At 39.6% G+C, this 21,775-nt stretch overlaps 1 protein-coding gene across 1 annotated transcript; it reads right to left on the reverse strand.

The window, feature by feature from the left end:
* Positions 1–5,244: 5,244 nt before the first annotated feature.
* IRAK1BP1 (interleukin 1 receptor associated kinase 1 binding protein 1) lies at positions 5,245–17,735 on the reverse strand. Its single transcript, XM_070419331.1, has 4 exons — positions 17,402–17,735; positions 11,381–11,446; positions 6,131–6,261; positions 5,245–6,027 (listed from the first exon to the last, which is right to left on the reverse strand). The coding sequence occupies exons 1-4, from the start codon at positions 17,714–17,716 to the stop codon at positions 5,757–5,759; spliced, it is 783 nt and encodes a 260-aa protein (XP_070275432.1). The 5' UTR covers positions 17,717–17,735; the 3' UTR covers positions 5,245–5,756.
* Between the last annotated feature and the right edge of the window lie 4,040 nt (positions 17,736–21,775).

Here is a 21,775-nt window from a genome sequence, read left to right on the forward strand (position 1 = left end):
GTGCAGAGTGCAGATGATGTTTTGTTGAGTTGTAGACTTGAAACCTATATGGTTTTGTTAACCAATATCACCCCAATAAATTCAATAAAAATAATTACAATATATGAATGTGATCAGGTATGTATGAAAATGTTGAAGCTAATTACCTGAATTTGACTTGTTGCCAAAAAATTGTTTATAGAAGGGAAGGGGCAGAGGGTAAGTGATAGAACCTCTATATTAAAACACTTACACACATGGTACTTGGAGTATTTTTTAAAAATTCAGGGATCGTAATCTTTTCTCATGATCATTTAGATTAGCACTTTCTCCTGCCATCTGGAATTTTCATCTCTTAGTGTGTAAACTAATTTTAGTTTTGGTTCACTTTTGTCTGTTATTAATTGTACTGAGTATATGAAACACTGATAAATCTTCAACCCTGTGTAGCAAGTAATATGTTTTGCTTAGTCTTTCTGTGTGTGTGTGTGTGTTTTTTTTCACTGTTATAATGGGACCAATTTACATCTGAAGTCCAAAGCCAGCAATTGTTCATTTTGATGTGGGATCATCCACAAGCGACATGACTATCTGGGAGTAACTGTTGGTTGGGAAGTTGAAGCCAGAGCTCCAGAAGAATGGCTGAAACAGAACTATCCTCCGATAACCAGGTGATAAAGGGGTATTATTTTTTTTAATAAAAATAGTACAAATAATCCCCCTTGGAAATAATTACCTCATCCTGAGAGTAGTGTTTGACTTGGATTAGGCACTGTGAATTCTAGTCTTTTAACATAACTGAACATGTTAAAGTAATTTAGGCCACATTAGATTATGAGTAGAAGCTATTTGCATAAAAAACTGATAAATATTTGTTATTGTTTATTTTTATTGATTTTTAGAGAGGAAGGGAGACAGAAACATTGCTGTGAGAGAGAACACCGATAGGTTGCCTCCTGTATGTGCTCTGACCGGGGAATCAAACCCGCTATTAGGTATGCCCTGACTAGGAATTGAACCCACAATCTTTTGGTGTACTGGACTGGACAATCCTCCAACCAATTGAGTCATCCAGCCAGGGCTATTTATGTTATTTTAATTAAACTACAATTGATTGTTAAAGAATGTGGGGGTTAGGGATACCAACCACCTCCCACCACACAGTGAAAATCCACATACAACTTTTGACTCCCCCAAAACTTTGTTGTCCCTTAGCATCCACTGAGGATTGGTTTCAGGGTTTCTGAGGATGCTCAAGCCCCCTATAAAGGATGGCATAGCCCTCTACATTTGTGGATTCCAAACTACTGAACAAAACAGTACAGGTATTTATTGAAAAAAATCCACATATAAGTGGGTCTGCATGATTCAAAACGTGTTGTTCAAGGTTCAACTATAATACATACAGTTTTTTTCTGGAATGAATAATAAAGCATTTTCCTTCCATATAATTTTATAATATAGGTATCATAATCCCACTTTGACCTAATAATTCACATTTTTATTTCTTTAAGCCAGTCAGAAGAATTCCTTACTATCAAATTCTCATCAAGTCTGCCAGAACTGGGATAACCTTGACCTACATTCCTGGGGAGGACATAACAGTTATGGGATATGAGGTACAGCATCTTAAGTTACAAATTATTTTTACAGGTCTTATTTACATTGATCTCAAATTACTTGTCAAATAAGAATACTGATAAAAATAAGGTATATTGTTACTACCAAAAAAAAAAAAGTAATTTAGCATATAACTAACTAAAATCCTAAATTTATATCAACCAAAGGACTTACATGCAAGCATATAGGCCTAACCAATGGACACAGACAACAGGGGGGTGAGGGCATGCGTGGGGGGGAGATGGGGGATAATGTGGGGATAAGGACACATATATAATAACTTAATCAATCAATAAATAAATTTTACAGTTAAAAAAATCTCAAATTTTATCAGTAGTATTTAGAAACCTTATTTAAATAGTATTGCCTTTTATAAAGGAGCTTAGAATATAGTGGTTTCGTTTCAAATATCCTAATTAGAATTTTTTTTAAAGAAAACAACAATTAGAATTTACTGCTTTTGGGGAAGATTTAAAAAATATATTTTTATTGATTTCAGAGAGGGAGATATAGAAACATCAATGATAGAGAATCATTGATCAGCTGCCTACTGCATGCCCCCTACTGGGGATCGAGCCCACAACTCGGGCATGTGCCCTGACTGGGAATCGAACCCTGACCTCCTGGTTCATAGGTTGATGCTCAAACACACAGGCTGGATTGGAAAGATTTTTTAAAAGGAGGTTCAGAAGAAAGGAATTTTGTTAGGATTGAGTTCAGGACAGGTTTATTCTAGCAGGCTTTGTGGCACAGGTCCACCAAGTAATTCATTGTGAGATTCCAGTATATGCCATGTGTCAGAAATTAAATTGCCATCAACTGTCCACAAAATGTGATACATCCTTAGTACACAGGGTATCATACGTAAACCAGTCCAGACTGAAGAATTTTCTTAGCTGCTCTATAGAATTGTATGACTCTCCATTTTACATAATTATTTTTTGAAGCAACATCTTTAAAAATTTCTGTAAATTCTAAAATGTGTTTGATAACTTAAAATCAAATTTGTATTCTTTCATACTAAGTTGAAACATACAAATATGATAGAACCAAGAATATAATGAAGCCATGGCTAAGAAAAATTTAGCCATATGATTAAATTTTTGAGTATAAAGATTTTTTTTTCCTTTATGTACAGCTCCAATTGCACTTTTCTACCCAACTAGATAAATAAAAGTGAAGATATAATTTAACATTTTTTTGAAATAAAAATTCAAATTCATTATATCTTAAACTGTTTTTCTTATAACCTTATTTTTAATCTGGCTAAAAATTCATCTTAACGTTAGACTTAGAAAAGTCAAATTAAAAAATAATATGTTTTTATTCATTTCAGAGAGGGAGAGATAGAAACATCAATGATGGATCATGGATCGACTGCCTCCTTCACACCCCTTATGGGGATCTAGCTGGCAACCCAGGCATGTGCCATGACCTCCTGGTTCATGGGTTGATGCTCAACCAGAGCTACACTGGCCAGGGCAGAAAAGCCAACTTTTGACAATAATCAGAGAATGCAGTAGATAATGGCTACCATGTACTGAGTGGCTGCATTATTTTCATGGTTTTATGTTTTATCAGCTTTAATCTTATAGTAGTAAGTATTGTTAGTTTCATTTCATTAGTGAGGAAAGAGAAGCTTAAAGAGATTCAAGTGCCTTGCGAAGTTTGCAAAACTGGTAAATTTGCTCAGCAAATACTCGAGAACTTACTCTGGGTTGGCCCTGACACTATGTTAGGTCTGAGAATGCAGCCATAAACAAGAAAGACAGGATCTCCATTCTAAGGGAGCTTTCACTCTAGGAGTAAAGTCAGGATTTGAACATACTGGTGTCAGATTCTAAAACTTTTCATCTTAGCTTCCATATTCCCTTCCTGCTAAGAACATCACAGAAGAGATGGATAAAACTTCCAGTGTAACTTAAGAGGTGGGGATGGAAACTATATACAGTAGGTCCTCAGGTTACATTGGAGATCAGGTTACATTGAAGATCTGTTCCCATGGCATGACGTAAGTGATTTTCGCCGTAAGTTCAAACCCACCTACATAAGCACCTACGTCACTCACATGGAGCACATACACAGCAGTAATGAAGTGAAACAATAAAAAAAATTTAGAAGAAAGGTAACAATTCCTGACCTTTACTTGTAGTAAATAAATAATAAAAAACATAAAGCACATATGTACATACGTCGAAATGACGGAACTTTTTTTTTAATAAATAAACCAGTTGGCCCGGTGCATGAATTCGTGCACATTGAAAGGGAATTAATTAGAATATTTTAATACCATTATTTGCTCTTTCTCTATAATAGAAGTGTCAGAGATTAGAGAAAATTAGAAAAATGTATATAAAAGTAATATATAAATTTATTAATAAATAAACAACATGATATAACAAGAACAAACATATGATATAAAAACAACAAAAACATGATATAAAAACATTGATACAGCTGATTCTGCGAGGGATGGTGCTCCCACTGCCCTGCTGTCTGGGTCCTGGGTGTGGGTATCTGGCTCCCCACTCCCTCCTGTCAACAGTCTGGGCCAGCGCCTGTGGGGACGCAGTGTCAAGCCCCCGCCAGCGCCATGAGACCCAGAGTCAAGTCCCCACCCACCTGCGCACAACTCGATGCACACAACCCCGCCCACCCGCACGCACGCGCCTCACCCCCCACGCAGCCCCGCCCACTCACGCCTCACCCCCCACGCAGCCCTGCCCACCCGTGTGCGCCTCAAAATCGCATGAGACCCAGACCCGCCAGCGCCTGCGTCAAGCCCCCCCCCCCCCCCCCACCCCGTGTGCCCACAAGGCTCCCTTGAGTCCTTGGAGTCCCGCCCCATGGGGCCAGCACCACACGGGACTCCCTTGATGCACCTCCTGGTCAAGTCCCTGCTGGCACCCATGGGGATGCAGTGTCAAGTCCCAGCCCACCCGTGTGCACCTGCTGAGCATGCAGCCTCCTAGTGATCGGTCATTACGGTGTGACAGTGTCATGACCACAGGCTTGGACTGCCTGTACTGGAATATGTTGTTGTAGGGAAGAAATATTGGCATATAGGTATCAAGATATGTCAAAAGAAAAAGTCTGGGACCTGAGCTGAATGGTGGGGAATGGAAAGTCTATGGAGATAATGTGTAATTCAATAGCAATGCCATATACATGGTTACATCTCAAATAGCCTAAGTAGTATCTCAGTGTATAACCCTGCACTGTTCAACTGGTGACCATTAGCCACTAATGGCTTCAGAGTACTTGAAATGTGACGAGTAAAACCAAGGAACTGAATTTTAGATTTTTAAAATTTTAATTTGAAATCAGATAGTTGATCCAGTTGCTAGATCTTTTAAGCATATTTGGAACAACTTGGGTATGTTAATGTATTGTTTAAACTAAACTTTAGGAAACTTAAAAATAGATAATATATTTCTGGTGAAAATTTAGCATCTGAATTGAAATGTGCTATAAGATATTCACTGAATTTTGATGACTTAGTATAAAAGTAAATATAAAATACCTGTCAATTATTTTTAATATATTGATTACAAAATAAAATGATAATATTTTGGATATACTTTGTTAAATAAAATATTAAAATTAGTTCCAACTGTTTTTAAAATTTTTTAAAAATGTGTCTACTAGGGAATTTTAAAATACTTATGTGGCTTGCATTATATTTGTATTGGAGAGTGCTGGCATAATCAAAGAAGCTCTGATGAAGAGAGTCTGGTCCATATATTACCTTTTATTTCTAGTATCAAAATATTTTCATAATATACTTCCTTATCCTTTTATCAAAAGTTATGTTTTGCTTTTCATTCTTTCTATTAATGTTAATGATCATGCTAATAACTGTGTCAATATTTCTTCTTATAGTAGAAATATAGAAGTTACTTACATATATACTAATATAAATTCAGTATATATAAGTGTGCACATATTTATTTCCAAAGAGTATTTCCCACAGTAAGATTTTCAAAATAGAAAGTAAACATAAGTATTCTGTGGAACTATATTTAAGGATTCACAGATTTTGGGGAGAAAACACTTTATATACTATACTATATATATATATATATGCAAAAGTAAACATTATAAAAAGTATAAAAATAGACAAAAAGATATAAACACAATATATTTTGGTTGGAATTTCAGAGATGTCTTTTTTTCTTCTCTTTTCCCTTTACTTCAAAAGTTAAAAATACTTTTGAAGCAGCATGTATTGTTGCACTTTTGATTTTTTGTTGTACAGTTAATGAACTTGAGAGTTTGGATGACTGGTGATCATCTATTTGGCCTTCCCATTCTTTCGTTTCTTCTTCTTTGATTAATAAAGGTTTTCCTAGAGTTTGGCCAACAAGGTTACAAACTTCTTGAGCTTTGCGCCATGCATTCTCAACAGCAACAAGACAGGCTTGCCGTCTTAGAAATGAAATGCAGAGATTATTAATATGGCATTCAATGAACTGTAACACTGAAGAGTTTTGTTTAATTAATTGATAATTTAAAGATGTGCTGAACTTACCGAAGATTTTCAACAGAACCTGGAGTATGATAGAACTGGGGTTGACTGATAACAACAGAGCTATCTAGTTTTTCAACAAGAAAGTTACAAATATTTTGCATTTTTCCAAATTCAGCAAATGTAATGCAGACCTGCAAATGAAATGACACTTGAAATTATTTTCATGCCTGATACATTATTTCAAAATTTTCTCTAAATTAGAGTTTAAAAAGTAAAGCCATATTACACTGAAGTCATTTTACAGTATGTAACAGATATAAAAAGCCTAGCTGATACTTATAACTAAGTTATTTTTTTATTAAATTTATTTTTGCTTATGAATTTTATCTAATATTAACTTGAATATTTAAAAATACATTTTAAACCAGTCAGGGACTTTTTTATGAAAGAGAAATGGAGGTTTTCCCCCTTCAACTTTATTATTTGGCTGAATTCTAACTCTGATAATTTTTCATGACTCCTTAATCGAATCCATGCCATTAACTTTCTGATTAGCAGTAATTACATCATAGTTCACTTCACTGCTGTCAGTGAGGTAGGTATGTTTCTTCTTCCAGTAGTTATTTTCAGATTTATATGTGGAAACATCTATTTCATTATGTCCCCTTTCTTTAAATATGTAGGAGGAATCCCTATATTTAGCAAGACTTAAAACTGTAGTCTTAAAAACCTTTTTAAGGAAGCAGACTAAACCTTTCTTTTAAGGAAAGTTTACACAAGCTTAATATGTAAAACAAAAAAGTACAGGTACTGGACAGAAGACAGGAGTAGCAAAGAGAGAGAGGGGTGACCTGACCTTCCGAGTCATCTTATACAATGCAGAACAGTTGCCTTTAATCATAAATGCTATCCAGTGAAGACTATGATCTGTCTGATTTCAGTTCTAAGTAAATAAGGTATTTTATAATCATTTTGTCAATTTCTATTATTTTAAAAAGCTTACTGGGATTTTGATTGGGACTATAATGAATCTATATATATTTAAGGAAGAACTGATATCTTAACGATATTGAGACTTCCAAATCACTAACAAGGTATGTTTCTCCATTAGTTAGGTCTTCTTTTATTTCTCGTAGCAATGATTTGCAATTTCCAGTTATAGCTCTTTCACATTTTTAAAATCAGACTCATCCCTAGGTATTTTATATTTTTGCTGCTTATCAATTCTAATAGCTCTTTTGTAGGTTCCATCAGATTTTCTACATAGATGGTCATGTTATCCATGAATAAAGACAATTTTACTTCTCACTTTCTATTCTGGATGCCTTTTATTTCTTTTTCTTGCCTGACTGCTTTAGCTAGAAAATTTCAAGTACAATGTTGAATAGAAGTCATGAAAGTAGCTATGTTTGTCTTGTTCCTGTTTTAGGCACAAGTATTTAGTGTTTTTTCACCATTAAATATGTAGATTTTTCATAGATTTTTTTTATCAGTTTGAAGAAGTTCCCTACTATTTTAGCTTGCTGAGAATTTTTATTAGGAATAGATATTGGATTTTTGTTAAATGCATTTTCTGCATCTATTGAGATGATCATATGATGTTTCTTTTTTATTTTATTACTGTAGTAAATTTGATTGGCCTGTACTAGCTATATTAAAGTACAAAACAGATTGATATTATCATATAAATGCTTTCATATCTCTGGTCAAGAAGAATCCCCATTAGTTTAGCATTTCAGTAATAAAGTAGAAACTGAATTCCAAAATAGGTGAGATTTTAAGTGCTTTTAATAAATTCATCTCCTGGATAAGTCAAATCTCGGCTATTGAAATGTTCTGCATATCTGCCTTCTGAATTATAATTGCTAACCTAAATTACCATAAAGTAACGGGCGAAAATCCTCCCTAAAAGTATGTGTAGTTCTAATTTCCAAAAAAAGGCGGGCAGATAAAACTAAACAAACTAAGTCTAGTGGGCTAGACACCTTTCAATCCCAGGCAAGATTCTAGAACAGATTATTTTAAAGTTTAGTTTATAAGAAATAAGAAAAGGAAAAAAAAAAGATTTCTATCAAAGGAAAGAAAATAGGGCCTTTGGTTCATTTTGATCCCTTGCCATAGGCCTCAGCACTTTGCATATTTTCTTTTCTCTTTGGTACTGACTGCCATAACCTATTTTTGTCTTCCCCCTCAAGTCTCCCTGGCTTCCTTGTTCCTGTCTCTGAAGAAATGCATACAGGGCTTCCTCCAGGTAGGCCTTTGTGAATAACAATACAAGGACACAAGAATTTAAGACTGAAATCTTGCAAGGTCCTTAGAATCATACATTCAAACTCTAATTACCGAGTTTCTTGCTGAGACACTAAGTAGAAAACTCATCTGACTTCTAACTTTGCTTTTACTCTTGAGAGTGAAATTCACCAACTCTATACTGTTCTTTTAATCTCTACCTTCTGAATCACTGCCAAATTATTTCTTTCCAAAGGCCAATATATTGAACATGTAAATTTGAAATCATTAAGAACAAATGAAGATGTACTAAATTTGACTTCCTAGTTGGTAAATCACCAGAGAAATACCAGAGCCATAGGGGGTTTTCCTTTTTCCTATATATTCATACAAGCCTTAGGATATACTGACATACAGTCTTCATGGCAACATTGTTGCTTACGGTCATAGTTGATTAATGCTACTCAGTATTTTAATTAATTACATAGATAGAACACTGATGATCAAGTCAGCAGTTGGGATAAAATTGAGATTTAAAAACGATCCCAATAGGCTGGAAATGTAGATCAAATCTAGTGGATAAAATCATCCAGAGATCAGTGTAAAATCCTATAATTCATTTTAAAACAGCAATAACCAAGTGTAAGATAGGAGAAACATGACTTAAAAGCAGCATGTAAGAAATACACTTTTTTTTTTTTTTTTTTTTTAGCTGTAATGGTTACTAAAGGAGTTTCTCATACAAGAAATGGCCAAAGAAACTGGGGATCTCATCTCCAGAGAAGAAAAAAGTAGCATCAATATGATACTGAACTGCAAGTGTATGCTTCAAGGAAGAAGAATTAGCGTTGCTTTGTTCTTGGAGAGGTATACTACTTATAAAAGAGGAGTACTAATAAGTCAATTCTGGTTTAATGTCAGAAAATGTTGTATTTATTAGATGTCTGAAAATGGAATGGGCCTTTTATATTCATGCTTGTCTATGTATAAAGTATTCCACAACAAAAATTAAGAGTTAAAAAAAATTAGATGAGATAATGTATGGAAAATACCTGACAATGGCAAACATGCAATGAAAAGGAGAGGGAAAATTGTCTGAGTGGTTATACTGCCTTTTCTATTCAAAAGACATTTACTCAGTCTTTTATATCCCAGGCTTTTAAAATCCCTTCTAACACTGAGATTATGTAGATATATGAGCTACAAAGCCAATGTTTTTAATCCCCTCCTTACACAAAACCACCATTCATCCACCTTTAAAGACGTCACTTATATAATTTCTAACTTTCCATCTTCTTATCTTTATAGCTAGAGGCCTGGTGCACGAATTCGTGCACCGGTGGGGTGCCTCTGCCTGGCCTGTGCCCTCTCGTAATCGGGGACCCCTCAGGGGATGTTGGACTGCCGGTTTTGGCCCAATCCCTGCAGGCCAGGCCAAGGGACCCCACTGATGCACGAATCTGTGCACCGGGCCTCTAGTATGCACATAAGATCTTTGGTTAATCTCTTCCCATCCTCCCCGCTCTCCACTTCCCTCTAAGATTCATCAGTTTATTCCATGTTTCCATGCCTGTGCATTGAATGTCTGCTGCCTGGTGGTCAGTGCGCGTCATAGCTACCAGTTGAACAGTTGCTTAGGCTTTTATATCTATCTATATAAAAGGCTAATATGCAAAGTGTCCCCTCAGGAGTTTGACTGGGAGACCGAGTGTTTGATTGCTCACTATGATGTGCGCTGACCACCAAGGGGTGGCATGGAACGAAGGAAGGCCCAGCTGGCAGCTGGCAGCCAGCAGCTGGGGAAGGAAAGCCCCAGCTGGCAGCTGGAAGGCCCCGATCGGCCCTGATTGCTGGCCTAGGGACCCTACCTGTGCATGAAATTCATGCACTGGGCCTCTAGTATATAGATAAGCAGTAGCAGCATGGTAGGTGGAAGGATAAAGAATCTTTAGAGTGCCTTTCAGGATGAAAGTTTCAGATATTACATGAAAAGTAATGTTCTACCATCTAATCTTAATGTATATATTTAACTGTCCATGAGAATCCTGGTATATGTAAGACATTAGGTATTACTTTTCACGACATCCGCATCCATAAAGCCACACATTGTTCTTTACCTTGTGAGACCACCATCCTGGTTTCTGCTGACTGCTGAGGCTGACTTAAGGGCAAGCATGTACTGGATTGTGTGATATGAGTTCTGTGTACCAGGGGGCCCTATACAAAATATAATCAGATTCTCTCTTAAGAAATTTGAGTACAAGCTATTAAAAAGGTAAGTACAGCAGAAGGAAGATGAGCAGAGTTTAGCCAAGTTCTCATTTAGCCATGCCTTATAATAAAACAAGTAGCTCTAATTTACTTTCTGTACATTAAATAATAATTTACTTTCTGATAATAAAATATTATCTTCCACCTCTAAAGACAAAGATTCTCTGACTAGATAAGTAAGATTCCACTCTAACCCCATTCTTGTTTCCTGTGGCAAGGCATGCACCAAGCACATACCCCAGGATGTTCCTAATCAGAAACAGACAGCAGTCCTGTAACCTAATCACAACTATAACATACTCTGATTCATAAATTCTGATCATAAAATCTTTAAAGATCAGTAAAAAGTATACATAGTTGTAGGAAATAAATGTTATCATTGAGTATACAAAAATATTTTGTTCTTTCCACAGCACAATAAAATTGCATTATGAAACAAAAGAATGTTAAAAAAGTGTTTTAATCCTTTGTTATGACTTTATTAATTTGCTTTTTATCTAAAAAGGAATTTCTCTCTTGTAGTTTTTCCTGCTCACTATGTAATGATATTATAAAGTTTTATTCAGGTGGTAATTAACTGCTACTTCCCCCTTGCTATTTTTATTGCATTTCAAAACAACTTCTCTTAAGTATATCTCATTATATTTATTTTAAAAGCTCACAGATATGTAACACCAAAAATGATTTTGAGAAAACCTTTTATCAATACCATGAGAAACATTTCTCCTGTACATTTCAGTTCAAGAACAAAAATAAATGCAAATTATTCATACAAAGTCATGCTGTTTTCAATTATTTTTAAGTACATACCTCTGCTTCCATGTGATAAGCATTTTCCACTCTTCTAAAATCCTTTGTCACAGTTACATTTTCTGCCTGAAACAGAAAGTACAAGAGTATGATTACTAAATGTCTGGCAACTAAATGGAATTACTCTAAAGGAATGTTAGAGTTTTTTAAATATTTAATTTACAGTCTGGCCAGTGTGGTTCAGTGGTTGGGCACTGACCTATGAACCAGGAGGTCACAGTTCAATTCCCAGTCAGGGCATATGCCTGGGTTGCAGGCTCGTTCCCCAGTGTGGGGCATGCGGAGGCAGCCAATCAATGATTCTCATCATTGATGTTTCTACTTTTCTCTTCCTCTCCCTGAAATCAGTAAAAAAATATTTAAAAAATATATATTTAATTTACAAATAATTTAATATAAATGTACTGAATATTTATAGTATGCAACTTTGGGCAAGTTACTCAATTTTTTTGAGCCTTAGTTTCTGCATTTATAAAATTAGGTTAATACCAAGTATATATTACACAGGATTGTTTTGAGGATTTAATGACAAGTTATATATATAGCACTTGACACAGAGAAGATACTAAGCAAATGTAGATGCCATGCTATTTTAATATAAAAGATGCTATGCTATTTTAATATAAGTTTTCTAAAATATTGGACCCAGACCAGTTTTTGAAAATATTAATGCTTTATGAATCTCTGCATAAATTTCAGGTACACAATTTTGATAAAAATGTTAAATTTTTTATTTACTTTTCAAAATAGTTTTTAAAATTTAGTAAAATGAACTCTTTAGCTACTCTCATCTTTGGGGACAGGCATACCTTATGTTTTACAAAATTTTTGTATCCTTCAAAATATATGCTAAATAAATATAAAGATTATTATGCTCAATAATAACTTAACTGTACGTTCTTTTTAAATTTTATTGATTTTAGAGAGAGAGAAAGAAACATTGATTTGTTGTTCCACTTGTTTATGCATTCATTGGTTGATTCTTGTGCCCTGACCAGGGATCAAATTAGAAACCTTGGTGTATGGGGATGACACACTAACCTGAGCTACTTGGCTGGGACCTAATTATATGTTTTTTTGTAGGGGACCTACCTGCATCTGAATTTTAAGATATAAACTAAGTTCAATCAGTTTATATTATCCAGAAAAATTAGAAAAAGCTTTAACCCAAAAAATTGAACTAAAGTTCCAATTATAGCTCTGATGCCTGTCATTCTCATGAAAATATTTATGCATTTTTATATAAAGACTAGAGGCCCAGTGCATAAAAATTCATGCACTAGAGGAGGGGGTCCCTCAGCCCGACCTGCCCCCTCTCACAGTCCAGGAGCCCTCAGGGGCGGGAGGTGACCCGGCCATCAGGGGAAGGCGACGCCCTATCACACCTCTGCTGCTGTCACTGACGGCAGCGCAAGCCTCAGCTGGGCCCTGGTTACCTGAGCCTCAGGCGGCCCTGGGTGGCTGGGCAGCCGCCATCTGAGGCTTGCCTGTGCCTCGGGGTTGGCCCTAGGTGGCTGGCGGGCTAAGGGGACTAGGGGACTCCGGAGGCAGGCACACAGAGCGGCTGGATCCACCTGGGGACAGGGCCGGCCTTGCCGCGTGCCTGCTGCCCTGGCGGGGCCGAGGGGACTGGGCGCCACCATCTTGTGGCTGTGGGTGCTGTCATCTTTGAGGGCGGGGCAGTCAATTAGCATACTCCCTCCTTATTGGCTGTGGGTGCCACCATCTTTGTGATGGCATGAGGATCAATTAGCATATTCCCTCTTTATTAGGTAGGATAATTGCTGACTGTAGAAAACTTAGAATGCAGATAAATTTAAAATGAAACTGTACTGTATTTCTTGTGATCAGCTTTATTCACTTGATTTAACATGAAACTTTTCTGTCACTTAATATTCTTTTATATTGGGAAAAAGGACACATATGTAAAACTTTAGACAATAAATAAATTTAAAAAAATATAAAAAAATATTCTTTTATAACATAAACATATCTTCTACCAAGACATTAAAGCAGCAATATACTCTAGTGGTTAAGAGCATGTGGTCAGAGTTCTTGGCTGGAGTCTAAACGCTGCCACTTCCTATCTGTGTGACTTGAACAAGCTAATGCCAATAACTACTGTGATCCTGGGAGTTCTCATCTCTAAAGCAGCAACTAAACTGCCAGTCTCATATGATGGGAGTATCACATAGGTAACATCTGTAAAAGGTCTAGCAATAGTAAAAAGTTTTTTATTATCAACTAGAGGCCCGGTGCACAAAAATTTGTGCACTGGGGGGGGGGGAGGGGGGAGTCCCTCAGCCCGGCCTGTGCCCTCTCGCAGCCTGGGACCCCTCAGGAGATAACGACCTGCTGGCTTAGGCCTGCTCCCCGGTGGCAGAAGGCAGGCCCAATCCCTAGGTGCAGCCCCTGGTCGGGCTCAGAGCAGGGCCGATTGGGGAGTTGGGGCACCGCCACTCTCACACTCAGGGCAGGGCCGATGGGGAGGTTATGGCTCTACCCCGTCACACACAGAGCAGGGCCCATGGGGGGGGGGGGGGGGTTGGGGTGCCGCACCCTGTCACGAACAGAGCAGGGCGGATAGGGAGGTTGTGGCCCCACCCCCTGTCACACACAGAGTCGCAGGGCGATCAGGGGGTTTGGTCGCTGCCCCGTCACGCTGATCCCGGTGCCGGGAGGCCTCTCGGCTCCACTGATCCCGGTGCTGTGAGGCATATTACCCTTTTACTATATAGGATAGAGGCCTGGTGCATGGGTAGGGGCCGGCTGGTTTGCCCTGAAGGGTTTCCTGGATCAGTGTGGGGGTCCCCACTGGGGTGCCTGGCCAGCCTGGATGAGGGGATGATGGCTGTTTGCAGCTGGTCACACACCCTTCAGGGTGGGGGTCCCCACAGGGGTGCCTGGCCAGTCTGGGTGAGGGGCTGAGGGCTGTTTTCAGGCTGGTGGGTGACTGAAGCTCCCAACCGCTTCTTTTTTTCTTTTTTAAAAATTCTGGGCCAAGGCCTTTGCTGCTGAAAGCAGGTATCTGGTTTGTTTCGGTCCTATAATCGAAACACTGTATCATCTCCAGCTCTGAGATCCCAGCCGGCTGAAAGCTGGTTTCTGGGGTTTTGTTTAGCTTCTATATTTGTTACAATGTTTCAAACTGCCAGCTGAGAGGCCGGCAGTGCAGGCGGGGAACGTTGGAGTCCTCCTTCACTGAAGCAAGCAAGCCTCATGTTCGCTTCCAGCTGCCTGGCTGCCGGCCGCCATCTTGGCTGGCAGTTAATTTGCATATCCCCCTGATTAGCCAATGGGAAGGGTAGCAGTCATACGCTAATTACCATGTTTCTCTTTTATTAGATAGGATAATATCCAAACTCCTCAGTATTGCACAAAAGGCCTTCCTTCATGTTCTGTGTACAGCTTTCCTCTTCAGTCTTATCGCTTGATTCCCCTCCACTTTCCCTAAGCACTCCTGTGCCCTAGCCATAGGGAGCTGTGTATAGTGTTCTGAACACATACACTTGCTGCACTCTAGTGTGAAACTGGAATGCTTTCCTGCCAGCTACTGTTTAAGATCTGACACGTGTCATTTCCATTATGAAAGCTTTCTGGAATTCCTCAAGTAAAATGAACATTCTTTTCTTACACTACTATATTGTATCATGTACATACTTTCATCACATCATCTACTATGTATTAGTCTATTCCGATCGTGTGACTCCTTCAGCACAATACCGAAATTTTACTCATTCTCCATTTCTGGTGCCTATCAACATGTTTAAGGCATCCATTACATGTTTATAGAAAAAAAAATACAGTTATGAAGCTTACAGCCTGTGAGAGGAACATACAAGCCAGAAAACAAAAGAATTACACATTACACTAAGTGCTGTTTTAAATTGAACAGAGATAGGGAGTGCCTAGTAAATGTCTGATGGTTGAATGAGTTCTGCTTAGAACTTTAAAATATTTTCCAAGAAAACCTTAAAAAATGAGGCTTATGCCTTCAGACATGAAGCTATGTGATCATGAAACTATATATGATCTGTAATATAGTTGAAGTCATTGTTTATGCTTCTGTCATATTTTTCTTTTATTCATTCAGAAACCATTTTCTGAGTATGCACTATGTGATATATATGAAGCATAACCCATGAATGCAAAGCAAACAAGGGGCAAAATGATCTCTTCTCTACAGAGGTTTAGAATATGGAGGAGAGACAAGTAAAGCAACACATATAACACAAAATGATAAGTTTTATTACAAGTGGGGAGTGGAGTGTGGCATGACAGGGACTACTGTTAGGAAAAATAATGCCAAGGAGGTGAACTTGGGCTAGTCTTCGAAGAAAAAAAAAGGGAGTCAGCTAGTAGTCAACCAGGAGAGAAGGATGACAGGAAATGATAGAGTTAGGCTCTATCTATAAAGCAAAGGAGTTTGGAATATGAGGAGCCCTTTAAACAGGGGAGTGATGTTTATAAACCCAAGATTCCAAAGTTTAAAATAAATGAAGGCTTTGTGAAGACCCATTATACTTCGTCCTGCAAAGTAATATAAATGATTTTTTTCATTACCTATTGAATAAATTACCTACATGACTGCTTTTCTCCATTAGCAGAGATAATTGGAAGATTACTGACCTTTGTATGTCTTGCCCTGAACACTGAATCTTAATATAATCTTAACTGTAACCTGGACATAGTAATTTATTGTTTTACAGATTAGAAGTTACAGTCAGTGGGAGCAGTATACATTTTATGTAAGTAACTTAAGAATTAGATATTATTCAAACAGGACTGCAGTGCTGGCAGCAGTTTTTCTCGGAAAATATTTCTCTACATATTAAATACATTAAATTCATTTTATTCACATTATTTTAATTGACATTTGCATTCTTCTAAACTGAAAAATCATTTAGAGACATTCTTTTACAACTGATTTTAAAAATAACTCTATGTTTGTAAATGCAGTACAAGTATGTTTTCTCCTTAAAGTAAAAACTTGATTTTTCGGATGTGTCATTTCTAACAATAAACTGGAAGCACTTTCATAAACTCAGTGTTACCCTGGGTCAATCGCAACTATGGCCTTTAGGGTCCTATTTTGTAAAACGAAAGAATTGAGAGAGCTGACCCATTCATTCTATGATTTCTGATTTTCTTTCATTCTAATTATCCTCCGCTGCCTGGCATTGTCGGAAGCAAGCTGTGTTTTGGTTTCAGGAATACAGGAGTTCAAATATCGCCTTGGCTGACGTTCAGAACATTACTTATTACTTAACCTCTTTAAATCTGGAAAATGAAGATATTAAAACCTGCCTAACGAGGCTGTTGTATGGATTAAACAAGGCTGCTTCATTTTTTTATTCTGTTCTTAAAAGTAGGCTTAAGGTTAGATTTATTTAGTGATTTCATAGACACCTGGTAAGTAGGGGTATTTTATATAGGCGGCATCTACAATATAACAGCTTAATTTTTTAAAACTGAAAAATTTGGAGAAAACCTTTGAGTCTTCAAGGACCCCCTCTCCCCACCCCCATTACTGTTTGGCCAAAATACTGAAGGACCTTTCCATGCGAAGCTTTCCGTGGCTGGGAGGAGGAAGCAGGTCATGCTTTCCACTTGCCAAATTCCAAGGTGCCGCATCAGAACAAAAAACGTTTCGGGTACAGCACACTACTTAGGCAAGCACTGGCATCTAATGTTTCAAGTTTGACAGCTCATCATTACAAGGGTAAAAACCAAACTACGGCAGCAAATATCGCTATATATATATATAAAAATAAATAAAAGCATACTCAATTTGCATTCTCTCATTTTGGAAGTCGCCGCAGCCAGTAATCACCTTCCTCAAGAAGGATGGGCTGAGGATTCACGCTGCCAGGTCCTGGCGCCTGTGATCCCGTGGCGACAAAGCCGCCTCCGATGCTCAAGCCCCTCCACCCCCGCTCCAGCCGCCATCGGGACCAGACGCTCTGCCATCTGTTGTCTGCGACCCGGCTTCCGACCCCTCCTTCCGCTCAGAGCTCTCACCTGCAGACCCTGCTGCTGGAGGCTCTGCGTGATGTAGTCCAGGCGGCGGCAGACGCTCTTCTTGGCCTCGGCCGCCGCCTCCTTGGTGCTGCTCACCCGCACGGCGACCTGCGCCCGGTCCGGACTCGCAGACACCTCCGCGGCGCCGCTCACGTGCACCTCGCGGGCCGAGGTCTGGGCCTGCGGCGAGGAGAGCGGGTGGCGGGGGATGGGCAGCGCTTCTCCGCCCGAGACCAGATTGTTCTCCCGGCTCCGGTCCGCCCAGGGAACCAGTTCCACGAACATCCGAGACCGAGCGGCTTGTGGCAACGACATAGTGATGGCGGCTGGGTTACCATAGCAACTCGGAGCGGACGGCGGCCGAAGCGGCCACAGCGCGCCAGGGCTTCCCTGTGCGCGGCGCAAAGGCTGCCGGGAAGTGCTGGGCGGCGCGGGAGCTTCTAGAGCGGGAGCCGCGCTGAGTGGAGAGTTTTGCCGCATGTTCCTTACACGGTGTTGCCTGAAGGGCTCGTCCTCGTGTTGAACAGCTTCACCACGTGGCCCTCGAAAGTCGTAGTGGGCTTTCTCCGCGGCCTTCCTCTCGGGGAGGCCCGCCGCCCTCGCCCGCCTCTCGCCGGCCAACCTCGGAGGCAGTTCCCGAGCGGCCCGCGCAGCCGGGCGGGACTCCCGGCTCTTCCCCGTGTCTCTCCGTCGCGGGTCTGTGGTTGTCAGCCACGCCCTCTCCGACTTCGCGGTCCCCCGGCCACACCTGCTTAGCCGCGGTGCGCGAGGGGTGGCCGTGGGCAGGGACTGCGCTTTGCACTGTGATTTTGGGAGTGCGAGTCCTCGAATCTCATTTTCCTCGTCTCAAAAGCCACGTTGATAAGACGATTCCCAGACGATTCCCGTTTGCAATGTGGTCAAGGGCTTGCACATGCAAAGCCGGGAGGAGCAGACGGACAGCTGACAGTCGGGGCAGCCGAAGCTGCGGCAGGTGCCGAGCCGCTCACGCTCTCCCGAGGGCCCTGGAGCCGGAGCCTTAGAGGCGGACCGGACCGGACCGGACCGGGCTGGGCGGCACCCCCGTGCGCGCCACGTGGACACTGCCGGCGTGAACGACTTAGATCTTGTTTATCCCCTTTTCTCGAGAGAACAACACAACCCTCAGCCCACTGATCACCATTCGGTAGGTTTTCTTCTTACCACTTAGTGCGTAAAAACATCTAGTCCTCCTGTCCCGGAGGAGAAAAAAAAAATTTTTTTAATAACTGTTTTTTTTTAAGGACAACTATTCTCACAAAAGGAGCCTGAAAAAGCCTACTGCCCATCCTCAAGTAGTTTCTTCTGTACTACTTTTCTTTCCTAGTAAGATAATGCAGCTAAACCAGGTGGTACTCCCTTCTCCTTTATTGGCTTATCATTTGGTTAATTTTGTCAGTGTTTATTTTGATGTTTGTCATTACTTAAAAGCAATTATATGATAGTATTCTAATTTAAAGACGTGAAAAACTTCCCCCATATTTTTAATAACCTGAGAGAAAAGAATGTTTCTTGAACTTGATGGAAAATTCATTTTTCCTAATGATAAGTATAGAAAAATAATCTCCAAAGTGAATTATTGAATTAACGAATGCCATAAGTAAAAAAGCAGCAGAAGTTTTAAATGCATATAAATATTTAGGAAATGATAACAGATTTCAAATAAATGGGAAGATGAATAAGGGATACAGGGATTATTGGTTAGCTAGAAGAAAAAAAGAATTGTTCTATCTTACATCATATAATGAGAATAAAATTCAGAGGAGACATAAATATTGGAATAAAACATAGGTGAATATAAATATCATTCTGGGAATAGGAAGGACTTTCTAAGCACAGTTTCAGATGAAGCAACCGTAGGAAAGGTATGAAAGTTTTGACTAGGCTAAAAAAAAATTCAGTATACACATCAAAACAAAAGGGGGGCCCTGGCCAGCCTGGCCTTGACCTCTGAACCTGGAGGTCATGGTTGGATTCTGATGAGGGCACATGCGGGGTTGCCGGCTCCATCCTCACTGTGGGGCGTGCAGGAGGCAGCCAATCAATGATTCTTTCTCATCATTGTTGTTTCTATCTTCTCTCTCCCTCTCCCTTCCTCTCTGAAATCAGTAAAAAATATATTGTAAAAAAAGTTGAGGAGGAAAATGAATTGGGAACAATATTTGTAAATTAAAAATATTTGTAAAATACTTATTTTATACAAAAGGCTAATAGCCTAATGTTTAGAGAGCTCGCTTCTTTTCAGAAGAAAATAAAAGAAAAATGGATAATGAACAGAGGCAAACTGTATCAGCTAGGCAAACTGTAACAAAATACCACAAACTAGATGGCTTAACAGAAATTTATTTTCTCACAGTTCTGGAGATTAGAAGTCTAAGATGAGGTGTTGACAGGTTTGGTGTCTTCTGAAGCCTCCTTGATTTTCAGAAAACCTCACATGCCCTTTCCAATGTACACAAGCATTCCTGATGTTTCTTCCTCTTCTTATAAGACCACCAGTTCTCTTAGATCAGAGCTCCACCCTAATGACCTCACTTAACTTTAATTTCCTCTTGAAAGTCTCCTATTCCTAAATATAGCCACATTGGGGGTCAGCATTTCAACATATGAATTTGAGAGGGAGGAGCACAGTTCAGTCCATAATACAAACCAATGAAGCAGAAATACTAATCCTATATAATAAAGAAGTCATATGCAAATTGAACATCACTCACTCCCATAAGATGGCCACCATGGCCGGCAGGGGAGGGCAGCTGTGGGGGATCAGGCCAGCAGGGGAGGGCAGTTGCAGGTGAACAGACCAGCAGGGGAGGGCAGTTGTGGGTGAACAGACCAGCAGGGGAGGGAGGGCAGTTGGAGGGACCGGGCTGGCAGGTGAGGGCATTTAGGGGAGACCAGGCTGGCAGGCGAGGGCAAATTGGAGGTGTTCGGACCGGCAGGGGAGTGGTTTTGGGGTGATCAGGATGGCAGGCAGAAGCGGTTAGGGGCAATCAGGCAGGCAGGCGAGCGGTTGGGAGTCAGCAATCCTGGATTGTGAGAGGGATTGGACCTAAACCGGCAGTCGGACATCCCCTGAGGGGTCCCAGATTGGAGAGGGTGCAGGCTGGGCTGGGAGACACCCCCACCCCAGTGCATGAATTTTGTGCACCAGGCCTCTAGTTATCTATAACATGGGGAAAAAGTTTATCCTCACCAGTAGTTAAAGAATGCAGACTTAACTATAATAAAATATCCTTTTCCTGAATTATCATTTCAGCAAACAATAAATGGTGGACTGGAGATATAAGTAGATGAAAGTAATTTTGAAAGAAGAATGGAATAGTTTGTGGTGATAGAACTATATAGCAGATAAAAGAGAAGGATAACTGAGAGAATGAATGTTCAGTTCATAGTGACCTAGTTTTCTGTCAAAGTCAAGGCTGATCCTTGAGCAACCATTTTGAGTAAGATGACTCTATTTTACACAATTTGGACCCAAAATTGGAATATGAGTTAAGCTGGGTCAGTTAGAGGGTTTTTTTTTTTGTTTTGTTTTGTTTTTAGAATGGAAATCCATATTTACACCAAATTTTAAAAATTCAGTCTCTCTCATGTCAGATCATGGCATACCTTTATATATACATATAAAACCTTGAGAGATAGCCATAGCCGGTTTGGCTTAGTGGATAGAGCGTTGGCCTGAAGACTGAAGGGTCCAGGGTTTGATTCCAGTCAAGGGCACATGCCTGGGTTGCGGGCTGGATCCCCAGTAGGGGGTGTGCAAGAGGTAGCCAATCAATGGTTTTCTCTCATCATTGATGTTTCTATCTATCTCCCTCTCCCTTCCTCTCTGAAATAAATAAAAATATATTAAAAACAACAACCTTGAGAGAGATAGTCAGTTTTCCACAAACCATTTCTAGTAGAGAAGCAGAAAATGTCAGAAAATGAGAGAAAGAGAGAGAAAATCATACATTCAGAAAGAAACGGAGATGAGATACAGGAAGAGTTCAGATATAATTCCAATCTGTTTGTGGAATTTCCCTTAGGCCTGCTTTCACTCCTGCCCTGTAGCTCTGAAAAGTAGTCCTCCTACTTTATCATAAAATCTCCCCTCACCCTTTTTTGCATAAGTAGCTTGATTATTTTAATTTTATCTTAAAATTAAGAATATTGACTGAAAATAGTGGCTGATAGAGAAGGAGAATTCAGAGCTCTCCTGTGTAGCTTTCAGCCTTAAGAAATGTATAGAGTTCCCCATAAAGTGAATCATTTGGTGCACAGCTCAAAGCTTCACACTTTGAAAAAATTTTGCTCTCTGTAGTTATTCAAGACACCCTTAGTGATGCTATCATGCAGCTGCTTTCCATTTTCAAC

The sequence above is a fragment of the Myotis yumanensis genome, unplaced genomic scaffold (genome assembly GCF_028538775.1).
Source record: "Myotis yumanensis isolate MYYU_CA2020_CCGP unplaced genomic scaffold, mMyoYum1.0.hap1 SCAF_6, whole genome shotgun sequence".
NCBI lineage: Eukaryota > Metazoa > Chordata > Mammalia > Chiroptera > Vespertilionidae > Myotis > Myotis yumanensis.